The 16,548-nt window shown below is 34.9% G+C and overlaps 2 protein-coding genes across 3 annotated transcripts; one reads left to right on the forward strand and one right to left on the reverse strand.

Annotated features, from left to right (window-relative positions):
• Positions 1 to 258: 258 nt before the first annotated feature.
• LOC130590113 (protein FAR1-RELATED SEQUENCE 5-like) lies at positions 259 to 2,373 on the reverse strand. Of its 2 annotated transcripts, XM_057392072.1 has the most exons (3): positions 1,438 to 2,373; positions 665 to 718; positions 259 to 580 (listed from the first exon to the last, which is right to left on the reverse strand). In XM_057392072.1, exons 1-3 carry the CDS (start codon positions 2,113 to 2,115, stop codon positions 554 to 556), a joined length of 759 nt encoding a protein of 252 aa, XP_057248055.1. In that variant the 5' UTR covers positions 2,116 to 2,373; the 3' UTR covers positions 259 to 553. The 2 variants fall into 2 exon arrangements, with proteins under 2 accessions (XP_057248055.1, XP_057248056.1); XM_057392073.1 differs by lacking the exon at positions 665 to 718.
• A 2,414-nt stretch (positions 2,374 to 4,787) lies between these two features.
• Positions 4,788 to 11,065, forward strand: LOC104904429 (extra-large guanine nucleotide-binding protein 1). The gene is made up of 8 exons (XM_010692672.4): positions 4,788 to 6,538; positions 6,655 to 6,795; positions 6,881 to 6,985; positions 7,078 to 7,257; positions 7,487 to 7,664; positions 8,410 to 8,645; positions 8,851 to 9,014; positions 10,233 to 11,065. Exons 1-8 carry the CDS (start codon positions 5,381 to 5,383, stop codon positions 10,816 to 10,818), a joined length of 2,748 nt encoding a protein of 915 aa, XP_010690974.1. The 5' UTR covers positions 4,788 to 5,380; the 3' UTR covers positions 10,819 to 11,065.
• The last annotated feature ends 5,483 nt before the right edge of the window (positions 11,066 to 16,548 follow it).

A 16,548-nucleotide genomic window follows, 5' to 3' on the forward strand; every position in this document is an offset into this window, starting at 1 on the left:
GAACATGTGCATGACCCTTATTATGTGAAAGCAAAGCATCCCCGTCTCTGTGAAGCATTGACATGAGCACACTAATTCTGTTGTCGCCTCATCGTATGCTACTGTATGTGAATTGCTGAAATCTTCTTCTGGTGAGACTTCAAACAACTTCAGCTGTGAGTTTTCTGTTGCAAATGCTCGTAAAAATGATGCCATTGCCCACTCATACTCTGTTTCAAAGTCATTATATAGTGCTAGTGTGTATACATCAGAGCATGTTTCAGAAGCTTTGATTTGGATTTGACGGCTTTGGGACGTTCAGTTCTGTTCCGGAAGTTGTCACTAGTTTCATTGCTTCTCCATCTTTTCACTGTTTGCTCAAATATATGATAGAATTCAAACAGGTTTGTTGTTGCTTTTGCATTGAATGATATTGCCTTATTTGTGACTTCACTTCTTTGTGATGATAAGATTCCAGCTGAAAACATATCCCTGTTTAATGCGGTGCACCACTTGTGTCTCTGATCATATACTTGCTCGAACCATTCTTTTTTCTCGTGTCCATACAATTCCATCATTTTCGCCCACAATTCTTCAAAGCCTGATTCATTTTGCACCCCATCAAACAGTTCTTGAACATGTTCTTGAAGTCTTCATTGGTCTTGAGGGATCCGAAGTGGCTTACAAAGTTCTTCTCTATATGCCAAAGGCAAAGCCTATGTCTTGTATTTGGGAAAACCTGATTTAAGATAGTACATATTATGCTAGAAATCACTTTCATTTGAATCTTGTGAATCTAATTTAAAAGGTAAAGAAATAATATGAAGACCAACTGAAAATTTAAGAAGTCTAACTGAAAACAGTGTAAATGCTAACTGAAAATTTCATTAGACAAAAAGAAGTAATATGAAGCCCAAATGAAAACTAAATGAGTCTAACTGAAAACTAAATAAGTCTAACTGAAAACTAAATAAGTCTAAGTGAAAAGTAAATTTGTCTAACTGAAAAGTAAATAAGTGTAACTGACAACTAAATAAGTCTAACTGAAAATTAATTAAGTCTACCTGAATAATCAAGACGTCTAACTGAAAAAGAAAGAAGTCTAACTGAAATAGTGGAAATAAATGAGTCTAACTGAAAACTCAATGAGTCTAACTGACAACTAAATGAGTCTAACGAACTAAATGAGTCTAACTGACAACTAAATTAGTCTAACGAAAACTAAATAAGTCTAACTGAAACTCAATGAGTCTAACTAAAACTAAATACGTCTAACTGAAAACTCAATGAGTCTAACTGAGAAGTAAATTAGTGTAACTAAAAAGTAAATAAGGCTATCTGAAAAATTAATGAGTCTAAATGAAAACTAAATAGGTCTAACTGAATTATAAATAATTAACTCAAACTGAAGACTAAATAATTCTAACTGAAAACTAAATAATTCTAACTGAAAAATACCTTTTCAATTGCATTGCCCATTGCCTTATCTTGATCAGTGAAAATTGTCTTTGGCTCTTGTTGGCACATTGCTCTCTTGAATGTTTCTAGTAGCCATTCAAAGCTCTCTTCCTTTTCATTAGTTATGAAAGCACATGCAAACATTGTTGTTTTCCAATGGCAATTTATGCCAACAAATGGTGCACATATCAGTCCATATTTGTTTGTCCTATATGTTGTGTCAAATATCATAACATCTCCATATGCTTTGAAGTCCTCCAACATCATTGAATCTCGCCAAAAGTAGCTGACGATGTTGTTATGTTCCCCAAATTTCAGCCTGTAGAAGAATGCAGGATCATCATCCGCTCTTTGCTGAAGTAAGTCCAACACACTCTGCATATCCTTTCCTTCAACCAATCTTGTTCTGTACTGTGTGATATAGTTTAGATGGTCCCTTTTTGTGTGGCCCACTACTTCTTCTGATCCAGCCTCATGACACAAAAAGTTGTATGCATGCATTGGCTTTATGCCAGATTCAACCATTGTTTGTATTAGTTGTCCTTTTTGTTCAGTTATCTTCCTTTCTTGTTTCAGATGATGTATTTCTTGTTGTATTACCAACTCATGGTTGTGCTGCAACTCATGAGCTACTACAACAAAGTCTTCACCAGGTTTTTCTTGCTTAAATCTGACCATGGCTTTGCATGCTGTTCTTGTTTCATTGACTACTCTTTCCTTTCTTTTGTTGGTTGGCTGCTCAACATCTGGTATCTGAACAGGTTTTTCTTGTTGTGTGTCTTTTTCTTTTGGTTCTGTTATTTTGTTTGTTGATTTTGAGCCTCCTTCCTTTGAGCAAACCAAGTAGAATTCGTATATTGAATTATCAATTCTCCTCCTCCTTAGAGTTTGTTTCCTAATACTAAATCCTAATGCTCTTGAGTGTGCTTGATACAAGTTGTAGCCATTTTGTGATCTGTAACATGTCTCCCTATTAAACTGTACTGATATTTTCGTCATTGATGTACTTGAGATATTCATGTTCAGCTGTTGAGTTCATTGTCAAAAAATTAGGACACTAAATTAAAGAACAAAAGCACTAACTGAAAACTAAACAAGTGTAGCTGAGAATGATTGTAATAGTATCAAATGAAAGAATAATTATACTAAATGAAATAAATTAAGGACCAACTGAAAAGAAAATAAGTCTATCTTAAAACTAAATAAGGCTAACTGAAAACTGAATGAGTCTAACTGAAAACCAAATTAGTCTAACTGAATATGTCTAACTGAAGAGCAAATAAGTCTAACTGAAAACTAAATAAGTCTAACTGAAGAGTTAAAAAGTCTAACTGAAAAATAAATAAGTCTAACTGAAAACTAAATTAGTCTAAATGAATCAGTCTATGAATCAGTCTAACTGAAAGAAAATAAGTGTAACTGAAGAGTTAATAAGTCTAACTGAAAACTAAATAAGTCTAACTGAAAACTAAATTAGTCTAACTGAATATGTCTAACTGAAGAGCAAATAAGTCTAACTGAAAACTAAATAAGTCTAACTGAAGAGTTAAAAAGTCTAACTGAAAACTAAATAAGTCTAACTGAAAACTAAATTAGTCTAAATGAATCAGTCTATGAATCAGTCTAACTGAAAAGAAAATAAGTGTAACTGAAGTGTAAATAAGTCTAACTGAAGAGTTAATAAGTCTAACTGAAAACTAAATTACTCTAACTGAACACTTAATAAGTCTAACTGAATCAGTCTAACTGAAGAGTAAATAAGTCTAACTGAAAACTAAATTACTCTAACTGAACACTTAATAAGTCTATCTGAATCAGTCTAACTGAAGAGTAAATAAGTCTAACAGAAGAGTAAATAAGTCTAACTGAAGCGTAAATAAGTTTAACTGAAGAGGTAATAAGTCCAACTGAAAATTAATTAAGTGTAACTGAAAACTATATTAACTGAAAACTAAAGTACTCTAACTGATCACTTTATAAGTTAATCTAACTAAAACTAATTAAGTCTAACTGAAAAAAAAGTTAATGAGTGAAAAATAGACTTTTGTTGCAATGTAAAAGGTAATTTTATGCATACTAACTGATACAATCAAAATTATAACTGAAAATGAGTAAATGCAATTGAAAATTAAATTTAGACATATACCTGTTACTTTGTCTTGTATTCCAGCTGATTCTTCATGTAATTTCTTTCTTTTTTTTCTGATGTGATATCTGTGTTACGGTTTTCATTGTTTAGTTCGATTTGTAATGTGAGATCTCTGTGAGTATTCTCATTGCTCAGATCAATTTGTAACGAACTTGCGATTTGTGAATTCGAATCTTCGGCTGACATTCTTGTTCAATTTGTAACGAACTAGATTTCAGTAGTGGAACTAGATTTGTAGTGAGAAAGTGGAAGTGTTGGATATGTTTTTGTTCTTGAACAATGGCGGATGAAGCGGATGAAGGGGATGAAATTTTTTTTTGTTTTTTTATTTTTTTTTTATTTTCGGTCTTTAATAAGTCGCGCGCGTTGTTGCGTTGCTCGTCCGATGAGAGTGTTGTGTCGGACGAGTCCGACACAATACGTTCTCTTTTCTTATTTAGAGATTACCTAACTTAACTTATCTCATTTAAAAATTAAAATGGAAAAACTAAAAGAACTTTAGTGAGCAAAATCTAAATTCTCGTTTTGATAAAGAGAAACGAAGTACAATAATGTAAATAAAACAACATTTGAACACAAATGTTAACTATCATCTCCATCGCCTTTCACCAACTAAAATCTTAACTATCATCTCCATCGCCTTTCACCAACTAAAATCTTAACTATCACCTCCATCGGCTTTTACCAACTAAAATTTTAATCATCACGACTTTTACCAACTAAGCTAGTCGACATATCGGCTCTGTTTGGCATTACTAGCTGAAAATAAACTGAAACTGATAAGTTAACTGAAACTGATAAGATAAAGCTGAAACTGATAAGGTGCTGAAACTGATAAGGTAACTGATTAGTTTAACTGTTTGGCAAAATTAATTGATTAAGTTGATAAATTATTTTAGCAAAATTAGTTGTTGTCAAAATTTTGGAAAGATTTTCCAAAATTTCAGTCACCTGATTGTGAAAAGGTAAATTTTTTAACTTATCATTTAAGTCATTTTAGGCACCTGAAATTTTATTTTAGGTGCTTCCCAAACATTATTAATCATTTTAGTACCTAAAATATGTTAGCACCTTATCATTTAAGGTAGCTAAAATGCTTCCCCAAACAGAGCCATCATATGCGTCGCGTCTGGCGTGGCGCAAGCAAGTGAAACCGCCATAACATGAAAGAAGTAGCCTTTGATTAATCGTCCGGAAGACTGGAAATATCACTACAATCGTTTTCTCTCACCTAAGTCTGACTCTGACTCCTATAAGTCTCAAGTCTTTCCTCAATTTCGAAGCACCTTCAAATAACGCGTTGTTGAATCAAAGAAAAACAACATCTTCACATTTCTTTCTTTTTACTAGACTTGTGTGTAGTCAGTCACTCCACTCTTAATCTAACGACCAAATTCTTTTCTTCTCATACTTTTATTTGTTTATTACATATTTACATCCTTTTTCTTCTCTCTAATTTATGTTTCCATACATACTCAGAACTTAATTAAATCAATTTTTTCAATGTTGTTCACTTCCATTTAAAGACTAATTCCACAATTCAATCATCTCTTTCTTTCCTTAAGTCTAATATATTTGAGAAAAGAAACAATTTTTTCTGATTTTTTTTCCAACATTTGTATTATAATCATGTCTACTTTAGTACCATTCTTATACCCAAGGTTTTAGCTTTACAATAAAGATGTTAAGTTGAGGTGAGAGAAAGAGATAGGGAGTAAAAATTGAGGTTTTTGTGTTCTGGGTTTGATTTGAAAATTTGAAAAGTTGCAAAATTTGGTGGGAAAAGTTTAAGTAATGGCGAGGATTATGAAGAAGATCATGCCTGTCTCACAATCAATGTCTGGTACTGAATTTATTGATTATTTTGATGCTGATATTTCAATTGCTATGGAATATACAGGTTCTCCTATTAGTAATAGTATGCTTCTTAAGGTTTTACCTGTTGATGTTGATTGTATTCCAACTGCTAAAATTGCTGCTTCACCTGCTGTTTTGTATAATTTGTCATTGCCTGTTGTTGAACCAATTGTTAGGAGTAAAATTAGGGCAAATAATGAGGTTAGATTAGGTTCAAAGGTCGACGATTCGAAGAATCAGGTGACCCTTGTGAAGAATAGTTTGAGTGATGATGTTTCTTATGGTGGGTTTATTGGAAATGAGGATTTAAAAGATGGGGTGGAGAGTTCAGGTACACTAGGGTTTTCTGATAGTACTAGGGATCATTCACATGAGTTGTCTGAGAGTTCAGATATGTTGGAAATCCCATATGGTTGTAATGAGATTGAGGCTTTTCAGAACTCTATGGACTTGGATAAGTGGAATCCGGATGAATCTGGTTCGAATTCTCAGCGTTTTGGTGGGGGTTTTTGTGAGGAAGAGGAGGATTCTGATGGGGAACATCTTGAGTGTAGGAGGAAGAAGAAGAAGGGTGGTGTTACCTTCCATGATCAGGAGTCTGATTTTTTAGGTGCTCAGGGAGAATCGATATATAGCAATGACTGTTTTGTACGGGAGAGGCCAGTGCCTGAAAGGCCTCCTAAGAAGGGCATGTGCTATCGTTGTCATAAAGGGAACCGTTTTACTGAGAAAGAAGCTTGTATTGTTTGTGATGCCAAGTATTGTAGCCATTGCATTAGAAAAGCAATGGGATCAATGCCAGAAGGAAGAAAATGCCTTGTGTGCATTGGCTGTCGTATTGATGAGTCAAAGCGGAAGATGCTTGGAGAGAGCTCACGGATTCTGAGGAAATGGTTGAAGAAGGAGGAGGTGAGACAAATTATGCAGGCTGAGCTATGCTGTGCTGCCAATCAGTTACCCCCAGAGTGCATTTTGGTGAATGGCCGCAAACTATGCTTGAAGGAACTGATGAGGTTGCGTAGCTGCTCCAATCCTCCAAGGAATCTAGAACCGGGGTCCTATTGGTATGATAGAGTCACTGGTTTATGGGGAAAGGTAAATATAGTTTCTTATTTTTGTTCTTTTGCATACAAGGAATGTTAGTTTGACATTGTACTTGTAGCATAATCTGAAGCAGATTTTGATCTTGGAATCATGCCTTGATGAAACAGGAAGGGCACGGGCCTTGCCAGATTATTACTCCGCAGCTTCAGGTTGGTGAACAAAAGATGAAGCAGGATGCTAGTAATGGAAACAAAAAAGTGACAATTAATGGTCGCGAGATCACTGGAGCAGAAAAATGGATGTTGAGGGTTTGTTCTCTTTTATGCCTAAAATTCTAATGGCCTTTATTGACTTAATGATATATAATATAATAGTGTATGCTAAATTTTGCAGTCAGCTGGTGTTATATGTGAAGGGAGTCCAAATTTCTGGGTGCAGGCAGATGGAAGGTATCTTGAAGAGGGAATGAAGTTGGAAAAGGGCCCTATATGGAGCAAGGTATAGTTTTCCACTTACTTAGTTGCTAAGCCTTTAATTGTCAAAGTATTCTTTCTTTTTGGCTGCTTACCAGATTTGTGCTTTTCTTGCAGAAAAGAACCAAGCTTTTGTGCACCATCTTGTCATTGCCTACCCCTGAATCTCCACATCCTAGAGGGCAACCAAACCCTATGGCTGAAGGAGCGCTCTCTTGTTACCTTGAACAAAGAGCATTATGTAAAGTGCTTCTAGTTGGCAATGATTGTTCCGGGACAAGTACAATTTATAAGCAGGTTAGTTATGTGCATATCAACTCGAAAAAGTTTTGTTTCTCAGAGACCAGAGCCACTTAGTTGTTTAGATTGTATAGTAAAGCATGGGGCATATAAATTTTGAGAGTTACTTATATTCGCTAGTTAGTGATACTTGGTGTCATAATTATGTGGTGAAACTGTGCGTTAATCTTTCAAAAAAACTGATGTCATTCACCTGCTGTTGTGCTTCAACATTGTTTCTTATCAGGCCAGGGTTTTATATAATATTCCTTTCTCACAAGAAGAGCGTCAAAATATTAAGTTCATGATTCAGAGTAATCTATATGGTTATCTTGGTAGACTACTTGAAGGGCGTGAGATTTTTGAAGAACAGAGTCTGTTAGAAATAATGAGGAAGAGGCAGTCAACGGATCCTGGTCCATCAGGTAACATAAAGCTTGCATCTTATTATCTATCAAAACTCTGTGGATTGTTCCTGTTGTAGCCGTCTTTTATATATCTTAAAGCCTCTATGTATTGATAAATATAGAAGTGTTGGTGATTATGAGTGTGATAACAAAGAAGCTTACACTCTGTGATATACTCCATGGTATAAGATAAATTTTGAGATGTACACAAAATCATATAATTATACACAAGATACCAAAGATAATTAAGTTTGATATTTTGCTTAACAATAATATCCTAGATACTAAGGTTTCTGTTTTGGGTGGACAAGAAATATTTTCCACGAAACATGATTTTCCCTGAAAAACATTTTCCAGGGCTACAAAATCAAATATTAGTTTTCCTTTGTTTGGTTATTTGCACGAAAAGTTGGGGAGAAAAGGAAGAATGAATATGGAAGGAAGAGGACAGATGGGAGGAAATAAAGAGAAAGGTAAGGTAGAGAGAGAGGGAAATGCGACATTCCTACCCTTTAAAATAATGATCTTTTCACCCTTGAAAGAAATATTTTTACCATTTGAGAAGAACTTTTTTATTTCATTACAAACCAAACAAAGAAAATACAAAAACCACTTTTCCTGGAAAATGTTTTTAGCTCAGCCAAACACTCTCTAAGATACCAAGAGATATCGATTTCTTTAATATGCTCTTATTAGTGACATCCAAATTTTTTTGATGTATGTGAGACTTCTCAGTTCACCTTTGGTGTTTTGATTCCTGTAGATTCGGGAAGTGAACTACAACTTATGACAGAGTATACCATTGGGAAGAAATTGAAGGTCTTTTCTGACTGGCTCATCAATCTCATGCTGTCAAATAATCTGCACTTGATTTTCTCTGCTGCTCGAGAGTATGCACCATGTGTAGAAGAGTTATGGAACGATGCAGCCATTCAAGCCACTTACAACAGAAGAGATGAACTAGAATTACCCAGGGTTGCCAGTTATTTCTTAGATAGGGTAAGGCACATTCCCTTGCAGTTTCTGCCTCTCTTATTTTTTCTGATATTTATTATGCTATTAGTGTATTTGGTGCATGCAATGGCCTCAATTTATTAAATGAACTAGATTTCCTAAATGATCTTCTACAAGTTGAAACTGAAAAAGTAGTAAACAGCATTATTTGGTGACCGATCTATGCCTGCTAACCATATATCCTTTGCAGGCAATTGATGTTACCAAAGTGGATTATGAACCCTCTGACACCGACATCATGTATGCAGAGGGCATAACTTCATCCAATGGTCTCGCCTCTATGGAATTTTCATTTTCTCAGCCACAAGATGATGTCTGCAGGGACCCTGATGAGCAACCAGATCCTGTTACAAGGTAAATCTTTTATTTTGTGCAAATGTTGAAGAGACCCTGATTGTAGAACAACTACCATCGTCATTTCAGTATCAATTATATCTTAATTACATTTTCCACTCTTGGTTTATTGTACTGAAGATGAATTTCATCACACAATACGCAATCACATTTATGTGCTGCACTTGAACTAGATTGTAGTTGGCAAAAATCGCTTTAGCATTACATGCTGAATCATGATGGTTGAATTGGTTTCAAGAAAGGACATCTGTCCAGCTATTGTTAGAATCAATTGCTATGTGGGTTTTATTTTGTATTTGCCTTAGTAGTCAATAGAGTCAGGCTAATCGCGTAATGGGCTAATGGCTGATCGTTAGTCAATCGGGGGTGAAAAAGTTACATCCTTCCTCTCTCCTTTCCTAAACTCTAGTTTGGTTACAAGGGAATATGGGGGTGATTACTCAAGTTGTTGGTATTTTCTAGTTGATAAGAACCAATTAAAGGCTATAGTTGAGATGACTTATGTGTATGATTTGAAGTATTGGAGACCAGGTAACACCCCAGACAACTGATGGTTTATTCAGGCATAATAGTGTAAGTCACATATTGAATGGCAATTGCTTAGATCCTTAAGATGCTAAACATAGGTTTAGGTCCTTTGCCTGGTTGTGGTTTTACTTTTCTGTCTTTCCTCTGTTGTGTTTGGATCCCATCAAGATGTCGAGGATGGTGAGGGAGGTTGCTCACTTGCTCTTGGCATATAGAGTTGCTTGATGAAGATTGGGTTTGAAGCTGGATGGCAAATTTGTGTCACTTTTTGGCACATATGTGCCGTCTTTGCTCAGCTCTGTTTTGCTTTTAGACATTGTGATCTACTACTTCCGTTGGCTTATTTGTGTGATGTTATATCAGATGTATTCGGAGAATATCTTGAGTGTCTGAATGAAATGCATTTTGACGTATGAACCAAGGTTAAATTCTCTTGAATGATTTGTGAGCCATGTATTCACCATCAAACACCATTTGTAAAGATCTAGTGCATCATTTTTGTGGTCTCTCTCCCAGAGTCCCAGTTCGATTTCTTTATACTTCATAGTATATATGTATTTGTTTTTGTGTTATTTTTATCGTTTGTTGAACAACAAAACAGGTATAGTCCCAGTCTTAATACCTCCTTTATGCAGTAAAATGCAATCTCAAGAATCATGTCTTCTCACTCTTGTTGTCAATGCATTACAGATACCAATTAATTAGAGTGCACGCCAACAGCCTCGGGAGGAACTGCAAGTGGTTGGAGATGTTTGAAGATGCTAGAATCGTCATATTTTGCGTGTCCCTAACAGATTACGATGAATATGAGGTAGATAGTAGTGGAATACTTGCAAACAAGATGTTACAGAGCAAGAAACTGTTTGAGAGCATCATTTCTGACCCAACATATAAAGATAAACATTTTCTTTTGATCCTTAACAAGTTTGATCTCTTAGAGGAAAAGATTGAGCAAGTACCCCTCACACATTGCGAGTGGTTTCAAGACTTCAACCCAGTGTTCAGCCGTCATCAGAGCACTAAGCGCAGCAGTACCACCATAGCGCCTCTGGCTCAACGAGCATTCCACTACATCGCTGTGCAGTTCAAGAGACTATTTACATCATTAACTGGAAGGACGTTGTATGTTTGTCCAGTTACTGCTCTGGAGTCGGATACGGTTGATAATGCTCTGAAATATGCAAGGGAGATTCTTAGATGGGAGGAAGATAAGGCTAACTTCAGCAGCTTAACTGATTTATCTTCTGAGAGTATTGAGAACAGCTCGTACTCATAGTTGTTTGCTGAAGATAGAATAACAAAGTATAATGCCATGTAGTAATATTCTTTTGTGATTTGTCTGTACATATGTATAATGCAAGATTTTTGTACACATTACTTGAGCGGGCAGAACTAGAAATCGAGATAGGTAAAAATAGAATAGAGTTCCAGCTCCATTGGAAAGGGATAAATTCATAAAATGACTTTTGAATACAAAATTGTATAATATCATTTTAATAATATATTTTCTCCGTTTCACATTACTTAGGACACAAAGTAGAAGTTGGATTTTGTCAACAAGAGACTTGAGCATAAAGTGAAAAGAGAGGGTCATTGTTGATTGGAGTGAATCAGTATGAGTGGGGAGGTGAATTTTAGTGAGAATTTTACGGCTGTTTTTATGAAAATAAAAGTACAAATAACAACGTTAAAGAGAGATATTTATAAAGAAAACTTCATAGGCTTGCAATAGAAAGTAAAAATTTCAACCACAAGGGTTCGTTTATTAAAAGACTATAATAAGCCAATAATACTGTTACAACTTATTACTAATCTGATTCACTTTTGATTTCCTCTACAAACTTATTGCCTTCACATCAATTTAGTCAAATTATTGTGGCTTGTTGACCTCTAAAGAGAAAACCTCACTAATACCTCACAGACTGTCACTTGTTGAATAAAAAATCATTTGTTAAGAAAAAAATATGAGTATTTTAAAGGAAAAGGTGGAGAAGCACCAACCTTTTGAGAGCATTTTAGAAAGTTCGGGGGATAAAAGAAGTCCATTTATAGTAGGTATAATATAGTGATCCTTTTTTTATACGGTTGTTTCACTATATATCCCCGACAAATCACAAAATTCACCATATACCCTCAATGTTTCAGATATTCACCATATACCCCTGAGTTTCAAAAAACGTTCACCAAATGCCCTTTTACTAACGGACGTTTATCTACATTTTTGCCATTATAAACCCCCTCACCACAACCCTTTAAACCCCAAACTCTAACCCTAACCCTAACCCACCACCCCGCCCCGTGCTAGGCCCCCGTCCCCAACCCCTTCCTTCCACCCCCACCAACTCCAGCCGAGCCCCCTCCCTCGTAGTCCTCCCTCCCATGGGCTCACAACTTCAAAAATTTCGAAAATCCAGCCAAAAATTGTTGTAAATTCGAAAATATGGGTTCAACTTTAGGTTACCAAAAATTCAAAAACAGAGGAGAATAATAGTGGGGGAGGGCTGCGGGGGAGGGATTGCATGACTGCGGGGGAGGGGGAGAATGCGCGAACAACAGTGGGGGAGGGGGGCTAGTGGTGATATTTGAATTCTTGGGGGATGTGGAGTTGCGAGAGAGAAGGAGGGGGGTTGGGGTGGGGGCTGCAAGAGGGAGGAGGTGGGGGGGGGGATGGGGGGACGGAAGGAAGGAAGGAAGGGTGGTGGCCATGGTGGGTTACGGTTAGGGGTTAGGATTAGAGTTAGGATTAGGGTAGAGTTTTAGGATTTAAGGGTTAAGGTTCAGGGTTAATAATGACATAATTGTAAATAACGCTAATGGCAAGTTAACGCCTGTTAGAAAAAAAGTATTTGTTGAACGTTTTCGGAAACTGCAGGGTGAATATTGAAACATTGAGGGTATATGGTGAATTTTGTGATTTGTCGGGGTATTTGGTGAAAAAACCGTTTTATTTTATTGTGTTATCTGTGTTTTTCGAAGTCTTCCTAAGATTTTTAATATCTTCATTTTATCATCACTTTTTTCGAAGTCTTGATAGTTGATACCATTGCAAATCTAATACCGTCTCAACATAATCCCCACTATTATTTCTCTATAAATAATTTTTTTGATAAAACTTAAATGAATTCAGTATACAGTAACATATTTTTGCATCATGTGTCGTATGATATAGTAAATTCATATTTACTATAATTAGTATGTTAACATATAAGTTCATGCATTTTAATCTCATTTCATTATTTGAAAATCAATTAATGGACTTAGGACAATAGTATAGTACTTCTATTTCCAAGTTGTTTGTACTAATTTTGTCTTAATTTCTTAACTTTTTTTGTTATATCTTCTCAAACTGAAATTAGATGTACAACCTAGGAATGGGTTTCAAACTTTCAAAATTACAACAAACAAAATAACCCATTACTATATTTTGAAGGGTTATATAAATTAAGAATAAAATCCCTTCAAAAAAAAAATTAAGAATAAATTAAAAACCAGAACTTTCAGTTTCAAATCCTACTCTTACATACCATCTTAGTCAGAGCATATGCAAAGCATTCTTATATATGAAAACACCACACTTGCAGCTAGGGATGACAATGGGGCGGGTCTGGGTCGGGTCCAGCTGGACCCAGACCCGTTTATTTTTCACAGACCCAGATCCGTTGGGTCTAGATTTTTCAGACCCAGACCCAGATCCGCTGGGTCTAGCGGGTCCGTGGGTCCTTACCGGGTCCTAAATGGGTCCTTAGTTTTATTTTTTCATCACATTTTTGAATATATGTAATTAAAAATTTTCGCCTAATATATATATGTTTTTGTATTCATAGTTAAAACATTCTCTAAATAAAATTTTAAGAATTAACTTATAAAACATTAAAATGTTACAATTTATAAAGTTACATGTCTTAGTGGAGTTACAACACTAACAAGTTCACAAAATCAAAACTCATAAAATTATAGAGTTTAGGTAAAAAAAAAAAAAAAAATCTAATATGTAAATGGGTCCGTGGGGCGGGTCTGGGTCTAGCATGTGAACCCGAACCCAAACCCGACACATGCTCTTTGGGACCCAGACCCGACCCGGACCCATTGGGTCTAAAATTTCTGGACCCAGACCCTTATAAATGGGTCGGGTCCTAGCGGGTCTGGGTCGGGTCCAGGACCCATTGCCATCCCTACTTGCAGCAAAAGAATTTACTTCCTCCGTTACATATTACTCACTACACTTCTCAATTTACGGATTTTTGGACAATTTTTAGAAAAGAAAGAGGTAAAGAATAAAAAGAAAATAGACTAATGTGAGAGGCGAGAGTTAGAGAGAGTTTATTACCCAAAAAAAAGTATAGCAAGTAACGTGAAACTTCCCGCAATGAAAAATATAGCGAATATTATGAAACAGAAGAAGTATATACTATATACACCAATTTGAAATCTGAAACAATTCTTACACAAATCAACATAAATCCTTTATACAATTCATATACAACAACATTAATGGGAACAAATTCATACTACCTCCAATCTGTCCTAATTAAGCTGTCACATTACTAGTTCAAATTAAGCGTGACTATTAATTCCAAACAGACAGATTATAATTATTAATCTTACTCTATTCTTGATCATTAGCAAGGTACAAAACGATCAAGAAGTAAACACATAGTGGATTCAGAAAGAGTAGATGTCTCCTGAAATGAACAACTTGTTGAAGATTCTTCTGTTTTCTTGCTTAACAATAATTCCTTCTCATCTTTTCTTGTTGATTTTCCAACTAAATGTAATGTTTCTTTCTTTGGGTCATTACTTGCTTTTGCAAAAGCTGCATTTTTAGCTCTTGCCTTTTCCCTCAATTTGTTGAGCTCATCCACCCATGCTCCTAGTATTTCTCCTGCCATTAATCTTGCTTAATAATAATAATATTATCACTCTCAAAATTTTAAGCTTTTTTTCTCTCTTTTCTTTTGTTGTGTGTGTTTTTTTTTTCCTCTTGTTAAGACTAGTTGTGTTTGAGGGTTTGGGAAAGAAAAGAAGGAAATGTAGGGGATTTTTATAGGACAATCAAGGGATAACAAGTGGCTTGAAAGAAAAGGTCTAGAGGAGATTTTTTTTTTTTCGGAAAAAGCTAAATGTTAATTCTAACGGTTGCATATAAGAAGCTAAAAATGAAAAAAAACAAGCATTAACTGGTCATTTATTACATAAATTAATACTCCATTCGTTCCATTATATAATGCTTGTTTTTTTTACACGGTCTCCAAGACGTAACTTTGACCTTTAATACCTTCAATTTCGTATTAATATAAAAAGTTGATATTATAAAACTGCACATTGAGACGAATCTAACAAGATCCCACCTGTATATGTTTTTTTTTTATATATACAAATTAGAATATTCAGTCAAAGATTTTAAAGTTTGATCCGCCAAAAATGAAGTAGGCACTATAGTACAGAACGGAGGGATTACAAACTTTTGTCATAAATTTACAATTAAATTTTATTTTAAACAATGTATTTGTGTACTTATATGCAGCCTTCAGTATAACCTTTCATTTAATTTTTATTAAAAAAATATATTTTGTTTTAAGAAAGGAGAGGAATTAAAAATGAGAAGATTCCTGAAGGGATAAATATTTGGGATATTCCATGGAAAGGAAGGTGTTAGGACAGTATGAATAGGAAAAGTGCCCACAAAATTCAATTGGTTCAGTTTTACAATTTAGTGCCATATGTTAGGTGTTGGAGATCAAAACGTATGACCAGTAGTTTGCTGTTATTATACTAGGATGGTGATGGTTATTGGTCCATTGCAAAATACAATGAAGAAGAAGCAAAAAAACACAAATCAAGAGTTATTTGAAAATTACGCGTTACAACTTACAAGGTTGAGAGTTTATGAAAATTACGCGTTACTACTACTTTTGTTTTTATTTAGTTGCAACATTTTGACTTTCACGCTTGCCAATGTACAATTTCAAATCGTTTTATCTTTAATTGTATGTAAGTAAAAATTATAAAAATTTGATATTATGAAAGCTTACATCGAAACGAATCAAACAGACCCCACATGACTATATTTTGTTTAACATATAAATCAATAAATATGGTCAAATAAGAGAACATGAATAGTGCAATTTGTCAAACGTTGCAACTAAAAAAGAACGGAGGTAGTATAAGATTGATATGAAACCAAAATCTAATAGGATAAATGTAATAAGTGAAATTACTTTATGATTTTTTTACGATAAAATCGGATCGTAAAATCATAGGATCGTAGAATCATATTAGAATCCTACCATGTGATTTTTTGTGGTTCAGTAGGATCGGAATCGTTGAAGTACTTACGGATCGTAGAATCGTAAGATTCGAATCGACATTTTAACAATAATGGTTCAAGTAGCTTTTAAGCAGGCTAGACTCATCATCGAAAAGCATCTAATAATTGAATATGTCAAGGAAATGAATTTGAATGTAATGGGGATGGGGAAAGTACTAGATTCAATCAAATTGGGGGTGTAGACAAAATTGGAGCAATTACATTGCATTATTGAAGGGGTATTCATCTACTTTTCCTTTATTTCAACATCAGCGTAAATAACACGTCATATTAATCATATGATCGATGAGCCCAGCTGGACAGTGGGTGTTGTAGTTCGTTTGTCCGTACTCTGGGGCATTATCAATTTATCATTATTATGTTGAATTATTCGTAAATCTGAAATGATACACCTTTCAATTTCTTTAAAACTTCCCCGTTTATTTTCAGTTCAGTTCGGTTCAGTTCAATTCAGTTCAGCTGTTTTATGTCGAAAAGAACATATCTTTAGTCCCATCAATAATGCTAATTTTGATAAAACTAACATTATTCCCAAAGTTTTAGAATATACAAGTATATGTATGTGTAGAGTGTAGGATGACATATAACATATTGATATATGCAGGCAACTATAAGGATAAGGTTTTTGGTGTATATCCTAAATCTCATGACATGTAAAATAGTCAATAGTCCCCCTTA

Source organism: Beta vulgaris, chromosome 9 (genome assembly GCF_026745355.1).
Source record: "Beta vulgaris subsp. vulgaris cultivar EL10 chromosome 9, EL10.2, whole genome shotgun sequence".
Lineage (NCBI taxonomy): Eukaryota > Viridiplantae > Streptophyta > Magnoliopsida > Caryophyllales > Amaranthaceae > Beta > Beta vulgaris.